The sequence below is a fragment of the Gossypium hirsutum genome, chromosome A12 (assembly GCF_007990345.1).
Source record: "Gossypium hirsutum isolate 1008001.06 chromosome A12, Gossypium_hirsutum_v2.1, whole genome shotgun sequence".
NCBI lineage: Eukaryota > Viridiplantae > Streptophyta > Magnoliopsida > Malvales > Malvaceae > Gossypium > Gossypium hirsutum.
In genome coordinates, this window is record NC_053435.1 from 6,434,888 (window position 1) to 6,458,280 (window position 23,393).

At 34.6% G+C, this 23,393-nt stretch overlaps 1 protein-coding gene across 1 annotated transcript; it reads right to left on the reverse strand.

The window, feature by feature from the left end:
- Positions 1 to 19,707: 19,707 nt before the first annotated feature.
- On the reverse strand, positions 19,708 to 20,796 carry LOC121211356 (uncharacterized). Its single transcript, XM_041084109.1, has 3 exons — positions 20,515 to 20,796; positions 20,167 to 20,244; positions 19,708 to 20,121 (listed from the first exon to the last, which is right to left on the reverse strand). The coding sequence occupies exons 1-3, from the start codon at positions 20,794 to 20,796 to the stop codon at positions 19,708 to 19,710; spliced, it is 774 nt and encodes a 257-aa protein (XP_040940043.1).
- Positions 20,797 to 23,393: the final 2,597 nt, after the last annotated feature.

The window sequence follows — 23,393 nt, forward strand, 5'->3', positions numbered from 1 at the left end:
AATTAAATTATTGAAAAGTTATAATTGCATCATGAATTAATGTCAATGAAAGTGAATGAGTGATAAACGAATTAAGATGAAAACCTTTATTAATTTAAAAAAGAGATGAATATGAAAATTTAGTATTTTAGGATGACATAGTTAAGTGGATTAAGTGAAAAGTGAGGTCAACTTTGATTTGAAAAGATAAGTGTACATTGAATATATGAGAAGATATGAAGTAAAAAAACAAAAAGAATAAGAAAGTAATAATTGGATGTGATGTGAATAGTAAATGCGATGCATATTTGAATGTGAACCATGTACATTTGATTGTGATAAGTTGAGACAAGATAGCTTTTCATAGGTAAAAAAGTAAATTATGGCTTGAAATTTTGTTATTGGAAATAATGAATGAAATGAATACAGTTGAGTATTAGTTTGTTAATGCAAGTTAAGTATTAAGGTTCTTTGGAATTGTTAAGGTCTACTATGACGATTGCGTAAAAATGAGAATAACAATGATAAGTTTTGCAATCAAAGTGTTGTTACATTGAAGAAAGAGATACTATTCAAATGATAATAAATAAGTTAATATATTTTATAATTGGTGGAGAAAGTCGTTGATGAAGTACATAAAATAGTGTATCAGTGGCAAGATGTGATTAACTAAAGTGGTTATCTTTGCTAGATATGAAAAATCTAAGATCCATATCAAAATTAAGAGAAGTTATATGAAGTTTTGGATATTTGATAAATTGAAGTTATATGTAAATTCTTGAAGAAATGATATCTAATACAATGTAAGAGATAAAATTTCATCACAAGTGCCCTTATGAAATAAAGCTATTTAGTTTGATAAGAAAAGGTGAGTTGGATTGAAGTTCATTGACTTTTAAGAAATATTTAAGTAAAAAAAATAGATGATACACTATTGTTTCAAGGTTTGAAAAATTTGTAGTAATTTTCATGTTTTGGATGAGAGAAAGGTATTAATCAAATTTAATATTGAATATCGTTAGGAAGCAAAAGAAAGGAAACTTCATGAATGAAGAAGAATCTAGTGTGATACATGTTCAAGAGATTGAAGAATTCATAAACAATTGAATCTTTTTGTAAAGGAATTCTAGAGACATTATTGTGTAAAAGAAGTTATTTAGAAAAGAGAAGTGGTGAGATAATAGTATCTACGATGAGATTTTAAGAAGGGGGGTGTAACCCCCTTTAAAACCACTATGATGTAAGTGGATACTTGGACTATGTGTAACAACCCATTTTAAATGGTATCAAAAATGGTGGTTTTGAAACCCCGTTTATAGATGATAGAGTCAGTAAGTTTTAATATTTAATATCTATTAGTCTATTATAGTGTTATATGAAATCCTGGTTTTTAATTTGATTAATTGGATAATTTATTTTAGTATAGGGATGAAATCATAAAGGTGGTAAAAGTTAACCACTATGGATTTCTTTCACTAGTGGTAATATGATAATCTATTAAAGACTAAATTGATAATTAAACCATTTTCGTAGTTAATGGTCGAACATGTGTTGGTTTTACCTTACCTGTAATGATGCTACTCTTAATTAATAATTAGATTAGACACATATATATTCCGTATCATAGTGGATGAAAAGAGGTAGATCAGTTTTCTCTTCTTCATCCTCTCCGTCATCGTTTTTCTACCTTGTTAAGTTAGAAAAACTTGGCCAAGCATTGTGTTCTTGCACAGTAAGCTAATTCAAGTTTGTTTTACTTGAATTTGATATTTTTGAATTTGTTGCACTTCAATCTAGCTAATAATGGTGTTTATTCCCAAAATTGTTAAAATTTTCTTGAGATTACCATTGTTTATATATATATATATATATATAGAAAAAGGGCTTGAAAGCCACAACCTCGATTAACAAGAATCAAATATTACAATATTGTGGATATCGTTCGAATACTTCCACGTAAAAGACATATTACAATTCTTATTTAAAGCTATCCTACTTAGGTAATCCACTACTTAGGTAAAAGACATATGTTGAATGCTTGAAATTATTGTGTTAAATATTTAGACTATATGAAAAGCTATGACAAAAGATTACTTAGTAAAATTAGAATTTGTTAGTTTCGAGTAACAACTAAAATGGAGACATTTCGAAATCAACTTAAGATTTCTATAAATGTTGCTATAAAGGGCTTGACTGTTTAAGTGGTAGGTTTAGGGGAAGCTAGAGTGATGGAAATGAACTGACTTATGTGTTTCATAAGCTGATGAATGATGTTGGTTAATAAAAATTGAATTGACATTATGTTATAGACCAATACTTGAATTCGCTAAGAAAAGATTGCGGGAAAGGAAAAGTTGTGTGTAGACTCTATTGTGGCAAGTGATCATTCCTCCAGGTAAGTTCATAAAATATGAACATTATTTAAGTTTCTTTGCTTTTTGTTCTTAAATTTTATAATTAAAAATTTGGTAAGTAGATTTGGTTGCTAAATATATAAAAAAGAACTACTAAATTATGTATGAAGGAATGTGAATGAAATTACAAAATGATAACGTCTTGATGAACTTAGTAAAAGACTCATGCACATGGTTACATATTATTTCCTAATGATTTTGATATAAAGTATTTGTCATGGACTCGAAGATACATGTGGCACAGATTTAGCCTGGACTAGTAATCTAATGTTGTTTTAAAGGTTTAGCATGGACTGATAACCTTACATGTATATATAGCCCTAACCAGTTTTTCATTGTGTTGATAAAGGTTTAGCCTAGATGGGTAACCTGACACCTTTGTGTATGATTAGCTCGTGGGCCTCTGATGTGAAGCATACATTTGTTTTGAGTTCTCTTACAATGGGTAGTATAATGCATGTGAAATGTGAAATTGACAAGTTAAGAAATGAGGGAATATGAAAGAATTAATTACTATAATTGAAGTCCGCATCAACAATAGATATGAGATTGAATTTGACATGAAGAATGGCATTGTATCATGTTGCTTACTCTGTGTACTATATGTAATGAAATATATGCACTTACCTTGTTGGCAAATTAAATTACCTTAATAGGTAAACTATATTTTCGTATTAAATTATCATAATATTATTATGTGACGTAAGTAAATTGTCGAATTTGTATAAGCTTACTAATTATTCTAAATACTTATGCCTAGATTGTTTTTACCTTGTAGATTTTAGAACATTTAGATCTCGTTGATTGGATCAGCAAGAAGTTCACTCTATCCTCCAGACATTGTGGTAGACTCCTGATTTATTTGAGTTAGTCTAAGTGGGAGTCGTTTTGTTATTTGTAAATAATCTTGTTAAACCTTGAAGGTGATTATTTTAAGTTTCGTTATGTATGATAATAAATTGAATTTCAATTCTATTATGTTCCAAGTTTTAAGTTCTATGGGACCTATCATAGTGTGGGGTGTTCGTGGAACAGTCCACCAGTTTTAAGTATCCACAGGAGATGTTCCAAATTAGATGGTCTCCTTACTTTTTGAAATAGTGGTGTCCACAAAATAATCCGCAGTTTTGTTGTAATGGCCTAAATTCAAGGTTATCGGAAAGTGGTTTCGTAACCACAAATTCGATTTAAAGAGAAATTTATTTCAATATTTTTGCAAGAAAATTGATATGATAGGAAAATTGTATGAAAATATTGATAGAAAAATTTTACCGATTTAGTGGTTAGTTAGAAAAAGAAATTATTGAAGAAATTGGGTAAAAATAAGGTATCGGAACCTCTATCTCGTAAAACCGAGTCGAAAATAATTTTATAAATGTTTATGAAATGTTTGTAATGTGGTATTAAAATTTCGTTAGGAAATTTTAATGTTTGGGTAGTCAAATAAATGAAAAGGACTAAATTGTAATAGGTGTAAAAGTTGCTAGAATGATTAAATAGCTTAAGAGTCTAATGAGAAAGAATTTAAAAGGCAATTAGACCCAAAATTTATTTGGGCTTTACGGCAAGGGCATGAAATCAGCAGGAAAATTGAAAAATTAAGGGCAAAATTGGAATATTACAAAATTAACTAAATAAAGCTAGGACTAAATAGGAAATATCTAGATTTCTCTTCATTTCTCTTCAATTCCAGCAGCTAAAAACGCCATAGGAGGGTTCTCTAAGCTAGTATTCCATAATTTTTGCACCAAGTGAGTTAACATGAAATTGAAAGTCACCATGGTTGAGTGCTATAAGTTTATGATGAAATAGAATGAAATTAAAGCTTTAATTTGTTTATGAGATGATTTTATTAGGTAATTTCAATAGAAATTGATTTTTTAAGACCTAATTGTGAAAATGCTTGGAATTAAAGTCTATTGCTGAAATTCTGATTCCTAAAGGTTGTAAACTAGTTTAAGGTGATAGAATAAAATGTTAATTGAGAAAAATCAGCTCAATTGAGAGGCTAATTGAGTAGGGACGAAATTATCATTTATTAAAAGCTTAAGGGAAAAATGGTAATAAACAGCTTGCACAAAAACAGTTTGGACAGCAGCAGTAGACTAACTTTGAAAAATCACCATAAATTGTAGAAATCGAATTAGAAGATGAACAAATATGAAATTAAATCTTATTGAGTCTAGTTTCTCATAGAAGAAATAGTGTAAGCAATGGATTTGTAAATTTTGAGATATAATGAATTTTGTGAGACAAGATCAGAATGAATTTGGGTTCCCCTGTTCTGACTTTGAAAAATCATAAAAAATTGAATAAAAATAATTAGGGGCTTAAATTTATATGTATAGAATCCTAAATGAATATACTTTTAAGAAAAACAAACAAGAACATCATTTGAATCCTGTATGAAGAGATAATTAATTTTTAGTGAAGAAGGGTCAGAACTGTCAGACAGCAGAACAGGGGTGACTTTAAAGAATAAATTGTATTTAACTGCTAAACAAAAAATTCTGAAAATTTTATGGTAAAAATATATATAAGTCTAGTTTCAGCGAAAATTAACGGATCTTAATTTGGAGTTCTGTAGCTCGAGTTATAAATAATTTAGTGACTATGACTCAAATAGACAGCTTTGAATAAACTATAAATAATAATAGTTGAATTATAGAGAATGTTGCATATGAACATGAAATGTATTAAATTGATAATTAAATTTATTTATTTAGATCCAGAAGATTCAAATACGAAGTTAGATCGAGGAAAGGAAAAAGTTTGGGATTAGTAGATTTTTTTTTGTTTACAAACAAGTATCAAGGTAAGTTCGTGTAACTTGAATTATATTCTTAAATTGCTTGAGATTGTATGTTATTGATGTGAATATGATTTTTATGTTCATTGTATGAAAATTAATGAAACATTGATATATTTGATAAAATGGGAAGAAATCCCGGTTGAATGAAAGGAAAATTCGATGGATCTCTGAAAAGGAATTGACGGTAAAAAGGATCAAGCCCGGACGGGTGATCCTATCCTGATATACCCCTCCCGAAGAATATGTGTAAAATGGATTTAGCCTGGACGGGTAATCCGAATTAGGGTCTGAATTGAGCCTGGACTAGTAATTCAAATCCAAGCTCATTAGAGTAATTGTCGTTGTAGGGGATTTAGCCTGGACTGGTAATCCCGACAATACTATATGAGTTTATATTACAGGAGATTTAGCCTGGACTGATAATCCCGCTGTAAGGATGAGGTTCGCGGGAGTGTGCTCTCTGAAATGGAAATGTGCGCACATGAATATGAATTGATGGACCCGGAATTGTACACTAAAAGTGTACATCTGAAAATCCATCGAAATTTCGATAAATTCAACGGGATAAATATGGAAAAATAACAAGGAAATGGAAATTATGATATTGATGAGCTCATCAATCATAGTATATATTATTGGTACATGGAAATTATTGTACTAACTTGAATGTTGAGTTTGTGCATGTTAGGGTAATAATGCATTGAATGGATATAGGAATGTTTATTGTATTGTATTGAAAATATTAGGTAAGTATAATTCTTGTTACATGAGGTTACTAAGCACAAAGTGCTTACTCTGTTTCATTTTCCCCTGTTTTGTAGTGTTAAGAGCTCGGAGGTCGAATTTGGTCGGAGACACATCACACTATCAACCTCAGGATTTTGATATATAAAGAAACTTTATTTTGGAAATCAATGGCATGTATAAGCTAATAAAGTAAATGTTAATGTGAAATGAATGTAAAGTTAGCCATTAGTATGGTTAACAAACCTGGTTTTGGGTATGTGATGACGTTATTTTATAAATATGCATGAATTTATCTTGAAAATATGTTGAATTGGATTGGTTGATGTGGATTGTTTTTGGTTTAAAATTTTAGGGAAGGTTAGATATCTATAAAGGGGTTATATTGAGTTAAAAAAAATTTAATTCGTAAACTCCGGTAATACTTCGTACCCTATTCCGGCAATGAATACGGGTAAGGGTATTACATTCGTCATTTGAAAATTTATGCATAGTTGAATGATCGATTGAAGCAATTTGTCACTTATTAGTCCGTGACATAATCTGCCACATATGTTTTAAAGCATGAAAATGTGTTGTGAGTTTCACATGGTAACCTCCTATAGCTCAAGTCTGGCGAATAGATCGGGCAAAGGGTGTTATAATATGCATAACAGATTTCCCAAGTAAATGAAATGTGATATATGAGTGATAGTAGAACAGGTCGTTGGAAACTTTGGTTTTCTTTCAATTTGGTCTTTCTCCATCCAAAATACAAATCTCCACCTATGAGTTTCCAAGTGAAATCAAGTTTTTAGAATCATCAAAAGCATAGTTTTCATGATGGAATTCATGAGTTCGTGGGTGGAAGTGGGAGAAAGTTAAGAAAGTGTGAGAAAGCAAGGTGACAATGTAAAAATTCAAGTTTTGTGGGTTCTATATTTTGTTGAAGTAGAAACAAGAGACATCAATTCTTTATATGAATTTTCATTATGTTCTTTTGTTATGAAAGTATAAGTATTAAATAGATAGTGTAATGATATACAGATAAGTTGTGTTAAAGTGGAAATGTTTTGTAAACCTTGTGGTTAATTGTTGGAGGTTGTACATAGATAAGTTATGTGTGGCTTTGAATGGTATTTTGAGGTCTAAATAATGTTGAGAATGATTGGGTTTTGATTGGAGTATGTTTTTAGATATTTTTAAACTTGATTTTGACTCCCCTACACCTACATTTTGATGTATAAAGAACTTGTATCGGTACAACTCAAACAACATGCAAAAATAAATAGTAACAATTTTCTTGCACGGCAGAAAATAAAAATTTGAAAATCAACCCGGTTTGTGAAATTTATAGCAATAAATCCTAGACTGAATTTGCATTTGTATTTTTCAGATAGACAGATCGTTGCCGTTCCTGACTTTCAACCAAATGATTTTCTCTGCTATTCTCATACCACGAACTGCTCCGATTGTGGGCTCGAACGAATCGAATCAAATACAAAACTAGAAATAGTTTTCTTTTATTTAATGTGAAAGCAAAAATATCTTCTCGAATAAAAACTAGCAGAATCATTATTTCAGAATAAATATTTATTTCTTAAAGAATAAAAGTCTGTCTATTTTTAGGCAGAATAATTATATCTTGAAGTTGTCTTAATAGCCCTATCAATGTTATCTATTTATAGGGAGGGGAGGTAGAACCCTTGTTGAATTGTAGAATTTTATTTCAACTAGAAAAACGAACTCCTAGTCTAACTAGTAGTTTAGGTGGCGGAAACTCTAGTTAATATTACTAGTTTTTCCGTCCACCCATTTAACATGAGGGGTTTTTGGGGCCTCTCCATATCAAGTCCAATTACAAGTACTTCTCGTGCTTTGAACCCAATACTTTATAACTTGGTCCAACCTAATATTTGTTTTTATATTTCCCAAAATAACTTTAATATATTTCCAATTAAATAATCTTCTCAACTCAATTCTAATTCCGTTAAAATTAGGACGACTTTACCGTAAAAGAATATATGAGAAAATATATCTAATATTTCTTTATTCAATGGTTCACTATGACCAGATGATTTATTGTCATTTTTGAACTTCATTTAATTCGAAAAACGTAAATTCAGTTTTTAGGTCATTGTCATTTTTTATTTTTATTTTGGAGAAAACCACACTTGTTTCAAAATGATTCCATTTCTCCATTTTTATTTTCATTTTAGAGAAAACCATAACCATTTCCAAATGTTTCTCACTTCTCCATTTTCATTTTCATTTTGGAGAAAACCATAACCATTTCCAAATGTTTCTCACTTCTCCATTTTCATCATTTCTGTTCATTTGATTTAACATGTAATTCATTTATGGTTTTAACGAGCTAGCAGAGGGACCAATTGGACATATGCAATTGAGGCTCAAATGATTTATAATTAAGTTCTAACTTTTCTCCTATTAATTACAAACTCATTTAGTCACAAATTCATTCCTCTATAAGATCGTGACTGAGCTCTCCCCAACGACATACAGTTACCAAAGTAACTCGATCAATGCTCGTCCAATAACCTTGTCATAAGTGTGTTACCCTCATAGGATATCTTTAATCTCTTTGGGATAATATCTATTCTCCCAATATGATCTTATTTTATCTCATAGTAATTATTACATATTGCTTCATGAAAAGTCAATCACTATCAAATAGTAATCATTTCATTCCACATAAAGACGAATGACCCGTGGTCATGTTTACTTTTCATCAACCATGTAATGCCAATAGAGGATATCATTTACCAATTTTTCGGGCTATGAATTCCACTGTTATGAATAACACTACATACTGTAGAAGTCGTACACCCAACGTACTAGCTTTTGGTTCCTTATCTATTTGAACTCAAGCTTTTACTTACATTAAAGTATACGAGTCACACATACATAGTCCGTCATCCACTCAGGATTTAGGAATGTCACACTATGAACGTCACAGGTGAATAAATCCATCAACGGATTCATGATCTATTCATCTTGGGTCCAATCGATGTACTGTCAGTCCAATCAGTCATATCAATGTCTCTACTGTCAGTCCAATCGATGTACTGTCAGTCCAATCAGTCATATCAATGTCTCTATCTTTTAGGAGTCATCCACTCTGATGCTGTCACATCCCAAAAACCAGGTTAGTAGAATTGGACATTAGATTATGGGTTTGAGAGAAAAATCAGGTTTTGTGTCATAGGAATTAAAATAGGAAAAAATAATGAAATTAGTTAATAATAGTAATAATAATAATTAAATAATTATGGTATTAATAATCGGGGCATTAGTAAAAAGATAATAATAATAGAGGCTAATTTGGGAATAGTGGTTAAAGTAGAGCTTAAATGTGCAAATTAAAAATTAGTGGTTAAAAGGGGAGCTATTAAAACAAGGAAGAATAAGGGAGGACTTATAGGGCAAATAGCTCTTTTTTTTTAAAATGGTTAGTTGGCTATTAAAAGCCAATGTCATCCCATTTTTCTCCATTCTTTTTTTCTTTTTAAAATTTTGTTAGATCTAAGGTTGAAAGTTTTCTCTCAAATTTTCTGCATCTTCCATATTTTATTGGCATCCAAACACCCTCTATTATTTCAATTTTGTAACAAAATCACTATTTCTTCTCTAATTTCTCACCTAAACTTAGCTCTTTTTTGCTCAATTCGTACAAATTCGTGGAGGTTTTCGAGTTAAATTAAGTCTATTATTTTCTTATGTATTAAATTTGTATTAGGTGTTTTTAATTTGAATTTTCATAGATATAAGCAAGAAAATTAAAAATTCATGGTTTTGAAGTTATCTTTTTCATAAAAAATGGTGAATGATGAAATAAAGACTAAGAGATGTTTTTAAAATAGTTTTCAGTATATTTTGACGAGATTAAGAGGTTTAAAAATTCAATTTATCAAAATCTTTTAAGTAATTGCATGAATTAAATGGTTGTCTTTTGAGAATGAGGATGAACGGTGGTTTTTCGAGAAAAGTAGTGTCTAGTAAAATTGAGTTGAATTATCGGCATAGATCTATAATTAGGCACAAGTTAGGGGGTTAGGAGGTAGAAATTAAGGATTTAATTAAGTTAAAAAGAAGAAATTAAGCGAAATAGATTGTCCGAAATAAGTCGAATAAGTATATGTGAGTGGAGAGCCGTTGTATGAACAAAAAGAGAGTAAGCTAAATTGTTTTTGAATGCTTAGTAATATGTATATTTTTGTGCAAAGCTAAAAATGTTGGTGGAGCCTAAACAAACCGGGATAAAGGCAAGCAAAAATTTGTATAGTTCGATGAGCCGTGATGAGCTACAGGTAGTGCATTTGTATGTCGTGTTTTAGTATGAATTGCGAGATCTAGAGAGTCAAAGTGAGGCTTACGAACCTCCACTTATGGTATGCGAACCTTGACTTCTTCCTTGTGCAAATCCTTGCAATTTTTGTTGAATCGTTAAGTATGTCAAAACCATTTTTAAATCGTTTGAAAAATGGGGTTCGACTTTATAAAAAAACGAAAACAAGAGTCGCCACCAATCTTTTTAGGTGTGATTGGATCACCTTATAAAATGTTTTGTTTTAAAACATTAATTTTGGTCTACGAAAGTCGAGAAAACGGATTCGGGAGTCGGTTACGTACGAGGAAGGGTTAGCACCCTCGTAACGCCCAAAAATTGGTACCTAATTGATTATCAAGTGTCTTTAATGTCGGAATTTTGAAACTTTTAAGATGCAAACCTCTTTTAATTAAAATGTCTCAATTTTAAAAATTAAGGCTCACTTATTTCAAACGAGTCAAAACATCACATCCAGTAAGTTAGGACGCAACATTTTAAAAACTTCGAAACTAAGCTCGTCTTTCAAAAATTTCTATCTCGAAACAACAAAACGCCATATCCAGTAAGTTAGGACACTATGTTTTGAAATCCCAAGATAGTTGCTCGTATTTTGAAAACCTTAAAACTTAGAAGGGTGCTTGACTATTCGAACTCAACGAGAAAAGTTGCAACCCAGTAAGTTAGGGCACTACTTTTCTCGAAGCTTCCAAACATCAAAACATTGCCTCACTTTTAAAAGTCTTTTTGAATTAAGTGAAATATATCTTTTGGTTTTTTTAAAAAATAATGATGTGTTTTGTATATCACAAGGAATTACATAAATCTAATTACAATATGCATGTTTTATAATTTCATGCAAATATAGTATAGAAAATAATAATAATGGCATAATTACACAATATACATTATTACTTTATGCATATATCATCATAAACAACATAAATGTTCATGCATTATTATTCCTTGCTAAACACCATATAATGCATAATAAATATAACAAATATAAATTCCAATATACATATATGATAATGTCTTATGCAAATCACCATAAATAATTAATTTCATGCAAATATACGAAAACAAATTATATGTAAAAATTTAACCCACTATATCAAAATAAGAGAAAACTAAAAATAAATAAATAAATTAAAATGTATAAAATATAAATCCAATAAAAACAAGATATTTAGAAATATATTGAATAATATAAGAGCGATAAAAGAGAACCCCTACTTTTTTAAAAATGATACATACATATAAGTTATATTATAGGGTATAATAATTAATATAAAAAATGTACTAAGTATTAATATTACATTTATTTATAAAATTTTTTAAAAATGTATATAATTAATAAATAACAAAATAATATATACTTTATAATAAAATAAAGGGAATGTAAGGAAATATAGTATAATATATAGTGTATAACATAATTTACAAATAAAAATATATGATAATGTAAATTATAATATAAAAATATAATATAATGTATATAATATAATATAAAAAATATCATGATATATAGTAAAATATAATATGTAATAAATATATACAAATAGAATATAATGAAATATAATATGATAAGGGATATATAAAATAATAGTAATAACATAATAAGTATTTTACATATAAAAATGTAGTAACATAAATAGTATATAATATAAAACATATAACAAAAATAGAATAAATATATATATAATGAAATATATAATAAAAGAATTTTTTAAAAAAATGTATAATAATAATCTAATGAATAATATATACTATTTTATATAACTAGTATTTTTTTTAAAAAATAATATAAAATAAAAGGATTAAAATTGAATTTAATTAAGAAATTTGGGGGTTAATTTGCAAAATAATGAAAATTCTGGGCCTGATTGAAATGCGCGTTAAATTCAGAGGACTCACTGGGCAATTTAGCCCTAATCCCAAAATGACACTGTTTCTCAAATACCGTTTTAAAATCACTGTGAGGACTAAATTGAAACAAAATTAAAACGTTAGAGCTAAATTAAAAAAATAAATAAAATGAAATTATAAATATTGAAATTGCGAGAGGGACCAATTGGGAAATTCACCCATTTTACAATAACACGCGGATCCTCCCTGAGTAATCGGGTCAACACGCTGACCCTAATGCTTCGAAACAACGTCGTTTTTAGGCTTATTGAATTAAACCGAAACGACACCGTTTCGTTTAGGCTATATAAGTCAAATTATAAGTTAAAAATCATTTCTAAAATCTGTTTTTAAAAAAAAAAGAAAGAAAGAAACTCTCTGAAAGAGAGTTGGGGAGGGGCTCTCGGAGTGTCATCGGACCTCCGTCTAGGGGTTCGCACGCGCTCACGCCCCTTCTCCCCCCCTCGTCGTCTCTGCCGCATACGGTGGCCGGAGGTTTAAAAACCTCGCCTTCCAACGCCGATTAAAGGTATATCTCTTTCCTTTTTATTTTCTACTATATTTGCATGTATTTAAAGAGAAAAATAATAGTCACCTGAGTATTCTTTCTTGACTGTCGATTTTTAGTATAAAAATGAGCTCTGTTTTTTGTTGAATCTCTGTGTATCTCTCTCTCAAAAAACCTTCTGTCTTATAGGTTACAAAGGAGGCTTTTATAGCCACTGTTTCTATTACATTTTGGGAAGAAATCCTTTTATTTCTTTCCATATTTGTTTTGTTTGTTTGCTGCTGTTTCTTTCCTTCTTTTGCAGGTAATGCCGAAAAATTTGGCGGTGATGGAGGCTTGATGATGGTGACGACGGACCAGGCACTGATTACGCACTGGCTTGTGGCGCTGATAGAGGGTAGCTGGATCGATGCGAGATGAAACGACGTGACTCGGAGCCAGGGTTACGGGGAAAGTGGAGAGGCGTGTCTGTTTGCGGCGCCTAGGGTTTTTGAAACCTTAGGCCTTCCTGCTTTCCATTAACAATTTGGGCCTCTTGGGCTTTGTATGCTTTGGGTCTGGGTGTAACGGGTCTGCTGGGTAGTTTTAGGTATCTGATTTTGGGCCTACGGGTTAGTGGGTCGTGTATTGTAAATGGACTGTAATAAACATTCCTTTGTTTATTTTTTTTGTTTCTGGTTTTATTTAATTATGGGCTCGGGTAGAAACGGGTTATTACAGCTACCCCTCTTTGCTCATTGTCATGTAATGATAATAGAGCAAAGACTATAAAAGGACCCGTTTTGCCCGGTCTGGCCCGGTCTTTGAGATCTTTTCTTCAAATGGTCTTCAACCTATCTGCAACTTCAGAAGTATTGGACCATAAATACGATAGCTTCAATTTGCTTCACTTGTAACTTCAGGAAGGCAATATTTACTATCTTCAACCTGCTCCCTGCAACCTCAGGAATGCCATGTTGATATCTTTGATTTGCTCCCTGACAATACAAGGATGTCAAATCTGCTATCTTCGATCTGCTCTCTGATAATACAAAGATGCCAAATTTGCTTCTTCGATTTGTTCCCTGACAATACAAAGATGCCAAATCATCTTAGATTTGCTTCAACGTAAACACGTGAAAGCCAAATCTGCTATGTCTTCAATTTGTTCCTTGTACACACAAGGATGCCAAATCATCTTGGATCTGCTTCAGTATAAACAGCTGAAGGTTAGATCTGCTATGTGTCTGCTTTCCGTCGAATATGGAGACGCCAGATTTGTTATCTTGGATCTGCTTTGATGTGAAAACATCTGAAAGTCAGATCTGCTATGTCTTCAATTTGCTCCTTGTAAACACAAGAACGCCAAATCATCTTGGATCTGCTTCAGTAAAAACATCTGAAGGTTAGATCTGCTATGTATTTGCTCTCCATTTGAATATGGAGATGCCAGATCTATTATCTTGGATCTGCTTTGATGTGAGAACATCCGAAAGTCAGATCTTCTATGTTTTCAATTTACTCCTTGTAGACACAAGAATGCCAAATCATCTTGGATCTACTTTAGAAAAAACATCTGAAGGTTAGATCTGCTATGTGTCTGCTCTCCGTCGAATATGGAGACGCCAGATCTGTTATCTTGGATCTTCTTTGATGTGAAAACATCTGAAAGTCAGATCTGCTATGTCTTCGATTTGCTCTCCGTCGAAGATAGAGAAGCCAAATCTTGTTATCTTGGATCTGCTTCAGTGTAAACACATGAAGGCCAGATCTGCTATGCTTTGGTCTGTTACCCTACTGCTTAGGGGGTTAAGGCGCATCATCTTTGATCTACATAACCTGTAGAATGCATATGTGCTCATGCCTGATGATTAGGATGCTATAATCGAAGTGAGTTAAATGCTCCTAATTAGACATGTTGTGATGCAAAATGTTATGAATATGACTTCTATTCCAGACGTCACCATTCATTCCTTCGTTTATCTTTACTTCTCTCAAAATATTATTCCTGCTCAGCCTGTATCATTCTTCACATGCTACGACCCACTGAGAATATCTGTAAGATGATCTTTTCTTAGAATCGAATCGTTTGATTTGTCCAATCATCATTTCAGACCGGAAGAAAGAAATTCCTCAAGTTCTTTCAACCCTCACTTACGTGAATTTCTCGAACAATTATCCTGTTTTAGTTTCTTGTATTATCTAGAAATTTCCAGAGTAATGAACAAAACTTCATTTGTGAAAATTATTTAGTTCATCTATCATTATTTAATGTAACACACTTTAAGAATAATGGAAGATAAATTTAATCTTGAGGATAGCTAGATTTGAATAAATTTGTCAAAAATACAAAGGAAATTATTCTGAAAGCCTATCTTTGAGAAGAATAAGAATGTAAAGATAGCAAACAGGACAAAAGTTAGATGCCCTAGATATCGCCACTTGAGCGTTTATATGCCAGCTCCATGAAGACTTTCTTGAGTTCAACATGTGTTTAAAAGATCCAAAGTATTTCGTTGATGCCCCAGTATGCAACGCATTTCACTTTTCGTTGAATCAGATATAGCAAGATTACTGTATGCCCTTCAAAATTTGAGCTGCCCTTTCGGGTTTTCAACTCAAAACCCCTTTGGTCACAAGGCGCCCTTTGCGGGTTTTCACCTTGGCCTCTCCAAAATTTTTTTTCCAGAAAACTCAAGGTGCCCTTTGCGGGTTTTCACCTTGGATCTTCCTCTCCTTTAGACAAAGTACTTTTTGACTGAGTCTGAATTCACTGGGTTGGGTAAACTCTTCCCATCCATTTCTGTCAAAATCAATGCACCTCCAGAGAAAGCTTTCTTCACGACATACGGCCCCTCCCAATTCAGCATCCATTTTCCTCTAAAGTCTTTCTGAATGGGAAGGATCTTTTTTAGCACAAGGTCCCCCTCATGAAATTCTCTTGGACAAACTTTCTTCCCATAAGCTCGCATCATTCGCTTCTGATACATCTGACCATGGCGAATGGCCCGCAGCCTCTTTTCCTCAATCAAGTTCAACTGGTCATACCGCGATTGAATCCACTCTGCTTCATCCAGCTTTATCTCCGATAAAATTCGAAGAGAAGGTATTTCAACTTCAATAGGTAACACTGCCTCTATCCCGTAAACCAACGAAAAAGGTGTTACCCCAGTAGAAGTTCTGATAGACGTTTGATAAGCTAAGAGTGCAAATGGTAACTTCTCATACCAATCCCTGTATGTTTCAGTCATTTTCCCCACTATCTTCTTGCTATTTTTGTTAGTAGCTTCCACTGCCTCATTCATCTTTGGGCGATATGGAGATGAATTATGATGCTTAATCTTGAACTGACTATAAATTTCTACTATCGTTCTGTTGTTCAAGTTCAATGTATTGTCTGATATGATTCTCTCAAGCATCCCATATCGACAAATGATCTCTTTTTTCAAGAATCGACTTACAGTCGACTTAGTAACATTTGCATAAGAAGCAGCCTGTACCCACTTTGTAAAGTAATCAATGATCACGAAAATAAAGCAATGTCCATTTGAAGCTTTTGGTGATATTGGCCCAATGACATCCATGCCCCACATAGAAAAAGGTCATTGAGAAGTCATAACATGTAGAGGTGAAGGTGGTACGTGAATTCTGTCTCCATAGATTTGGCATTTATGGCATTTCTTGGCGTAGTTGATACAATCCCCTTCTATGGTTGACCAATAATATCCAAACCTCATGATTTGTCTAGCCATCATGAAACCATTAGCGTGTGTCCCACAAACATCCTCGTGAAGTTCTTCTAAGATTAACTTAGCCTCCATGGCGTCAACACATCTCAACAGTACTTGGTCCTTTCTTCTTTTATACAAGATGTCTCTATCCAAAACGTAATCACATGCTAATCTCCTTAAAGTTAATTATCATTCTCATTTGACTGTTCTGGGTATTTACGATCTCTCACATATCGCAATATATCCTGATACCAAGGGTTATCATCATTTTCTTCTTCCTCAATGTTACAACAGCTAACTGGAGCCTCAAAGATACTCATCTGAATGGGTCTCATCTCTTCCTCTTTATTCACTCTAGTCATTGAAGCCAAGGTTGCTAGAGCATCTGCCATTTGGTTTTCATCTCGCGGGATATAATTGAAAGTGATGTCATCAAACTCCTCAAGTAACCTCAAGACTACCTTTTGATAATTGATCAATTTAGGATCCCTTGTCTCTCATTCACCTCTAAGTTGGTAAATTACCAATATCGAGTCTCCATATACTTCCATGGTTCTTATTCCTCACTCTATAGCCGCTCGGAGTCCCATGATGCATGCTTCATACTTGGCCATATTGTTTGTGCAATCAAAATCCAACTTGCATGTGAATGGATAATAATTGCTATTTGGGGATACCAGGACTACCCCAATTCCATTTCCTACTGCATTGGACGCCCCATCAAAGCTCAACTTCCAAGGATAATCCTCTGTAGTTGCTACACACATCAACTCTTCATTTAGGAAATCAAAATTCAGCGGCTCATAGTCCTCTAAAGCTCTACTAGCCAGAAATTCCGCTATCGCGCTTCCTTTTATAGCCTTCTGGCTCACATAGACTATGTCAAACTCTGAAAGCAAAATTTTCCACCTTGCCATTCTCCCATTCAAAGCTGTTGACTCCATCATATACTTCAAATGGTCTAGTTTTGAAATAAGCCAAGTAGTATGATATAGCATGTACTGTCTTAACCTTCGAGTCGTCCAGATTAAAGCACAACTCAATTTCTCAATTGGCGAATATCTCATCTCACACTCTGTAAATTTCTTACTAAGGTAGTATATCACCTTCTCCTTTCTTCCCGACTCGTCATGTTGACCAAGTACACATCCCATAGAATTATTAAACACTGACAAGTATAGAATTAACGGTTTATCTGGACTAGGTGGAGATAGTATTGGAGCGTTTAACAAATATTGCTTGACTTTATCAAAGGCGTTCTGGCATTCCTCATCCCAAGTGCCTTGGTTGTGTTTTCTAAAGAGGCGAAATATAGGGTCACATTTCTTAGTTAATTGTGAAATAAACTGAGCAATATAATTCAACCTTCCAAGAAAACCTCGAACTTCTTTCTGAGTACGTGGCAGAGGCAAATCTCGTATGGCTCTAACTTTGTCTGAGTCAACTTCTATTCCTTTTTCACTGACCACAAAGCCTAGTAATTTCCCCGACCTAGCTCCAAAGGTGCATTTTGCTGGATTAAGTTTTAACTGAAACTTGCTTAATCTCAAGAACAGTTTCCTTAAAACTTCAATATGTCCCTCCTCCGTTCGAGACTTGGCAATCATGTCATCAACATATACTTCCATTTCCTTGTGCATCATATCGTGAAATAAGGTCACCATAGCCCTCTGATATGTTGCCCCTGCATTCTTCAACCCAAAAGGCATTACCTTATAACAAAAGGTACCCTACAATGTTATGAAGGTGGTTTTGTCCATGTCCTCGGGACGCATCTTTATCTGATTGTACCCTGAGAAACCATCCACGAAGGAGAACAACGAATATCCCACTGTATTGTCTACCAAAGTGTCTATGTGTGGTAGAGGGAAATTATCTTTTAGGCTAGCTTTGTTCAGATCTCTGTAATCAACACACATTCGTACCTTCCCATCCTTCTTAGGAACTGGTACAATATTAGCCACCCATTCAGAGTACTTCACCTCTTGTAAGAAACCTGCATCGAACTGTTTCTTGACTTCGTCCTTTATTTTCAATACTATATCTGGCCTCATTCTTCACAACTTCTGTTGGACTAGCTTACAATCCTGTCTTATTGGAAGACGATGCACCACAATATCGATATTTAACCTTGACATATCTTGATAGGACCATGCAAAGATATCTTTGAACTCACGTAGCAACTCAATCAGCCCTTGCCTTGTGTCTTTGGAAATATGTGTGCCAATTTTCACCTCATTCCCTTCCTCTAGGGCTACATTCTCTACTGCCTCTTTCTCATGGGGCATGATTTGTTTCTCTTCCTGTTTTACCATTGTCAAAAGATCTAAAGACACATCACAGTCCTGGACATCTTCAAAATCTTGAGATTCCTCTAAACACATGTCTTGCTCACGAGAGAAATCAGGATTTGTAATATCAGTGCTCATGTCATTGATATCTAGAGATCTGTGAAGTATAAAGAATATACAAAGAATGAATGAATTTAAGAATGATTATTTATGTGCTATGAATGAAAGAATAAGAATTGTCAAAATTTTAACGGAATATTGGTTGATAAAAATGAAACAATACTCGTTGAATTGATAAAAGTTATGTTTTATTAAAAAGATAATAGATGATCATAAGTCTATTTCACAAATGTAATTCTATTACTCCTAGGCTCTAGAGTAACAAGAATGTTTTGAGAATTACTCTGAAGAATTCCTAAAGACTATAGGAAGTTCCTCCGTAGTCCAATTGTTCAGAGAGCTTCCCGATTCGTAAGGGCGAATGCTTTCTAGGTTTCTTTGCTTCGATCAATCGTCTTGTATAGGATTAACCTGATGACTTCCTTCTACGAGTAACCCTCTCGATATGAAGGTTTGGGATATTGGAGGGAATGTCATCGGCTCCCACTCCACTTCTCTTCTATTAAGGCGTGCCCTTCTTCCCTCTTGGCGCTTCTCAATTTCCTTCCTCCTTTGCTTATAATCTGGTTTAAAACCTAGACCAAATCGATCTCTCTTCTCTTTAAGTTCTGGGATTTGAGTCCCTCCTTGTAGTTATTTCCCTAATCCTTTTCCTGGTAAGGCTCCCTTTCCCGCCATCATTTGTAGAGCCATCCTCATAGCTCTTGCTATTCTTGGCACCGGTAGCTCGCTCCCTTCCAAAATGAAAGTCGCATTCACAAATTCTAAAGAGCGAAAGGAGCACTCAATAGACTCTTCGTTCGTCTCGACATAAGGGGCCTTACTAGTGACTGCGGCTATAATGTCCTCCTCTGCATTGATGGTTATTAACCGTCCATCGGTCACTAATTTAAATTTCTAGTGCAACGACGAGGGCACCACCCCCGCTGAGTGTATCCATGGCCTGCCTAATAAGCAATTATAGGAAGGCTTGATATCCATTACCAAGAAGTCTACTTCATACATGTTCGGCCCAATTTCCAAGGGAATGTCAATTCTTCCCATCACCTTCCTTTCTGTACCTTCGAAGGCTCTTACCACATTTTGACATGTCTTCATGTGAGAATCGTCAATGGGTAATCTATTTAATGTAGACAACGGTAGAATATTCAAAGCCGATCCATTATCAACGAGCACGCTTGGGAGTGTGTACCCCTTGCATCGAGTGGTAATGTGCAAGGCCTTAGTTGACCCTCTGCCTCCCGGTGGGATTTCATCATCATTAAAGTAGATAAAATTATCCGCACTAATGTTGTTCACCAATCGGTCCAGCTTATTAACGGATATGTCATGGGTGACATATGTTTAATTAAGCACCTTCATCAATGCCTCCCTATACGCCTCAGAACTCAAAAGTAGAGCCAGTACTGATATGCGAGCCGGCTGCTTACGCAACTGCTCGACCACGCTATACTCACTATGCTTAAGGAACTTTAGAAATTCCTTAGCCTCCTCCTCCTTTACTGGATCTTTGATGGGTACTTCGGTCTCTTTCTCCTTCTCAACCTCGACACCTTTTGTTTTTGTGGGCTCCACTCTGACGCCTCCTGTATTATAATGCTTCCCACTCCGCGTGTGGGAACCTTCAACCTGCACGTCTTTAGATGTGCTGGCTATATTTTCTTCTTCCGGCACTGTCACACTACAGTCATAACTCTATGGTACTCTCTTGCTATCCTTGTAAGGGAAAACAGTAGGCTTATGAATAATGACCTTGGGCACTGCTGGTGTCTCCTCTTCGTTATTCCCTAACAGAAAGATAATAATCATTGGCCGGCTGGTTCCTTTTTTTTCATCTTCCAGCACACTTATTTCTCTTTTATGAGAGCTACCTTCAAAAATTTGTAGCTCTTTATTGTCTATAAAGCCTTGCATCAAGGCTCTAAATTCTTCACAATTTTGGGTCTCATGACCCTCTTCTCCATGGAACTCACAGTAGTTCCCCATTTTTTCTCTTTCTCTCCTAGAGGTTATCATCCCTCTCTTCATCTCCTCACCTCAGCAACGTTTTCCTTCATCCTTCTCTCACTAGCTTCGCCAATGGCATTCACTTCTTGATCGTCGTGATTTGGCAAAGTGTTTTCAGTATTTGGGGTACTATCAAATTTCACAACCCCCATCTTGATCAACCTCTCCACGGCCTTCTTGAATCCAGTACAATTTTCAATTGAGTGCCCCGATATTCCAGCGTGGTACTCGCATCTAGCGTTTGCATCATACCATTTAGGATATGGAGGCTGTAATGGTTTCAAGTGGAAAGTAGCAATAGCATGTGCATCGTATAAGCTTTGATAAAGCTCACGATACGTCACAAGGATAGGTGTGAATTGCATCCTCTCGTGCCTTGTGCACGATTCCTACCTTTGAGAACCCTATTGCCCAACCGCAGCTACTTTGGGTTGACCAACTGTGACTGCCTTCGAGTTGAAGCTACTTGTGTTGTTTACCTCATTGTCTTTTCTCTTTGGGGCCGATCTTTTGGCCGCTTCCCCCTCAATTTTGCCACCTCTTATGGCGTTCTCAATTATCTCTCCCGCCATGACTATGTCCGCAAAACTTTTGGTAGTGCTTCCAATCATGTGAGTAATGAATGGAGCCTTCAGAGTGTTAATGAACAACATGGTGATCTCCTTCTCCAACAATGGTGGTTGAACTTGCATGGCAACCTCTCTCCATCTTTGAGCATATTGCCTAAAATTCTCATTAGGCTTTTTCTCCATGTTTTGTAGCGTGATCCTATCCGGCGTCATGTTAGTCACATGACTGTACTGTTGCATAAAGGCTTGTGCAAGATCCCTCAATGAATTTATTCTGGCCCGGCTCAATTGATTGTACCACCTAGCTGCTGCTCCCACTAAGCTATCTTGGAAACAATGAATCAACGATTGATCATTGTTCACATATCCGGTCATCCTCCTACAGAACATCGTAATGTGGGCCTTTGGGCAAGTAGTCCCGTTGTACTTTTCAAACTCCGGTATTTTGAATTTATGGGGAAGCACCAAGTCTGGGACCAAACTCAAGTCTTTGGCATCAACTCCATGATGCCTATCAGCACTCTCTAGAGCCTTAAATTTCTCCTCTAACCATCTACAACGTTCCTCCAACTGTTTTGCAGCTTCGGCTCTCAAATCTTCTTTTTCAGCCACGTCCAAGTCAAGAATGAGAGGATTGGTAGGGTTGTCACCCAAATTGAATCCTGAACCAGTTGGGTTATTCATGTGGATCCCAGCATCAACCGGTCCATGTTGAGGCCTTATAGTGACAAACGGCCTCCTAGGAAGTGCCTCAGTTTGTGTAGGCCCGTAGGGTAGAGTAAAGCCTGGAGGATGATCCTCTTCCTTCTCACCAGTGATTGCCATAGAGGCTTTTCTCTTATCAGTGGCCCTCAGCAACTGAGCCAACTCAATCATCATATTCCTCCGAGCCTCTAGCATTTGCTCCCTCATGTCATTTTGCATCTTGGCCAATTGCTCTTGTAATTGGTCCTGCATGTCCTTTTGTAGTTGTTCAAACCTTTGATCCATATTCCTAGATTTTGCACGAGTTCCGTACTGATGCGTGGTTTCCAGAGTTTCTTTTCTACTTCTGTGGTAATTTTAACTAATTAGGGTCTTTCTATAACTTTGAACGCAAATGATGCGATGAAATGCTATGAGATGTAAATGTATGAATGCCAAAAGGACATCGATTCTGATTCAATCTCATTTAGAAAACTTTATTTAGAAAAAGAATATCTTTACATATAAGAGGATTACAAATACGCTTTCGCCCTAATGCCCAAAGTTTTAACTCTATCTAATAAAAGGGATAACTCTCATCCTATATCCGACGATGACTCATACATCAAACTTAATACATCAGCTCGTATTGCCAAGTCTTGCACGTGTTCAGCGACCTCTCGAATCTGGGCTACGACTTCTCCAATAACGTGATCCCTTTCTCTGACCTGTCCTCTAGACTGATGAAGCTCTCCCTTCAAATAATCTTCTCGTACCTCAAGCTGCTCAATTAGGAGCTTACTATCCTGCAATGCTGATTCCAACTCCTAAACTTTGCCTTTTAATTTCTTTACCTCAACCGTAGAATCACGACTTCGATGCAGATGAAGGGATCGCCCGAGCTCAGTTACTTTAGTCTTTAAACCTTGATTTTCTTTTTCTAAGTTCAAATTCCGCGATTGCATCTCTTGGAACTTCTTCTCCCAATATTCAGCTTTAGATTTTTCCTCTTGAACCTCTTTCTGCCCCTGATCTGAAAACCTTCCTAGTCCTGCTCTCTTCAAAGTTATTTGTGCCCTTTTATAGTGCTCCTATAAATCTCTCGGTCCTCCTCGATCTTCCTTTTTTCTTTCCTCTCTTTCTCGACCTCCATCTTTTGAACGTTAATGTCTAGGCTCAAATACAACTTTTCTTCTTCGAGCTTTGCTATCCTCTTATCGAACCCCAAGTTCTTTCACTCAAACTCTTGCTTCATAATTTCTAACTCTGAGGGTGTCACTTGCAAATATTCCTCTATTGGTCGAGCTCCTGCCACACTTGGCT

Bases quoted from the DNA above. Each gene is read 5' to 3' on its own strand.
- LOC121211356 (XM_041084109.1), bottom strand. From the start codon at position 20,796: ATGGGGAACTACTGTGAGTTCCATGGAGAAGAGGGTCATGAGACCCAA. The intron at 20,245-20,514 runs GTACCATAGAGT...GTGGTCGAGCAG, and splicing joins CTTACAAGGATAGCAAGAGA to TTGCGTAAGCAGCCGGCTCG. The intron at 20,122-20,166 runs GTGCTTAATTAA...TCCGTTAATAAG, and splicing joins ATAGGGAGGCATTGATGAAG to CTGGACCGATTGGTGAACAA.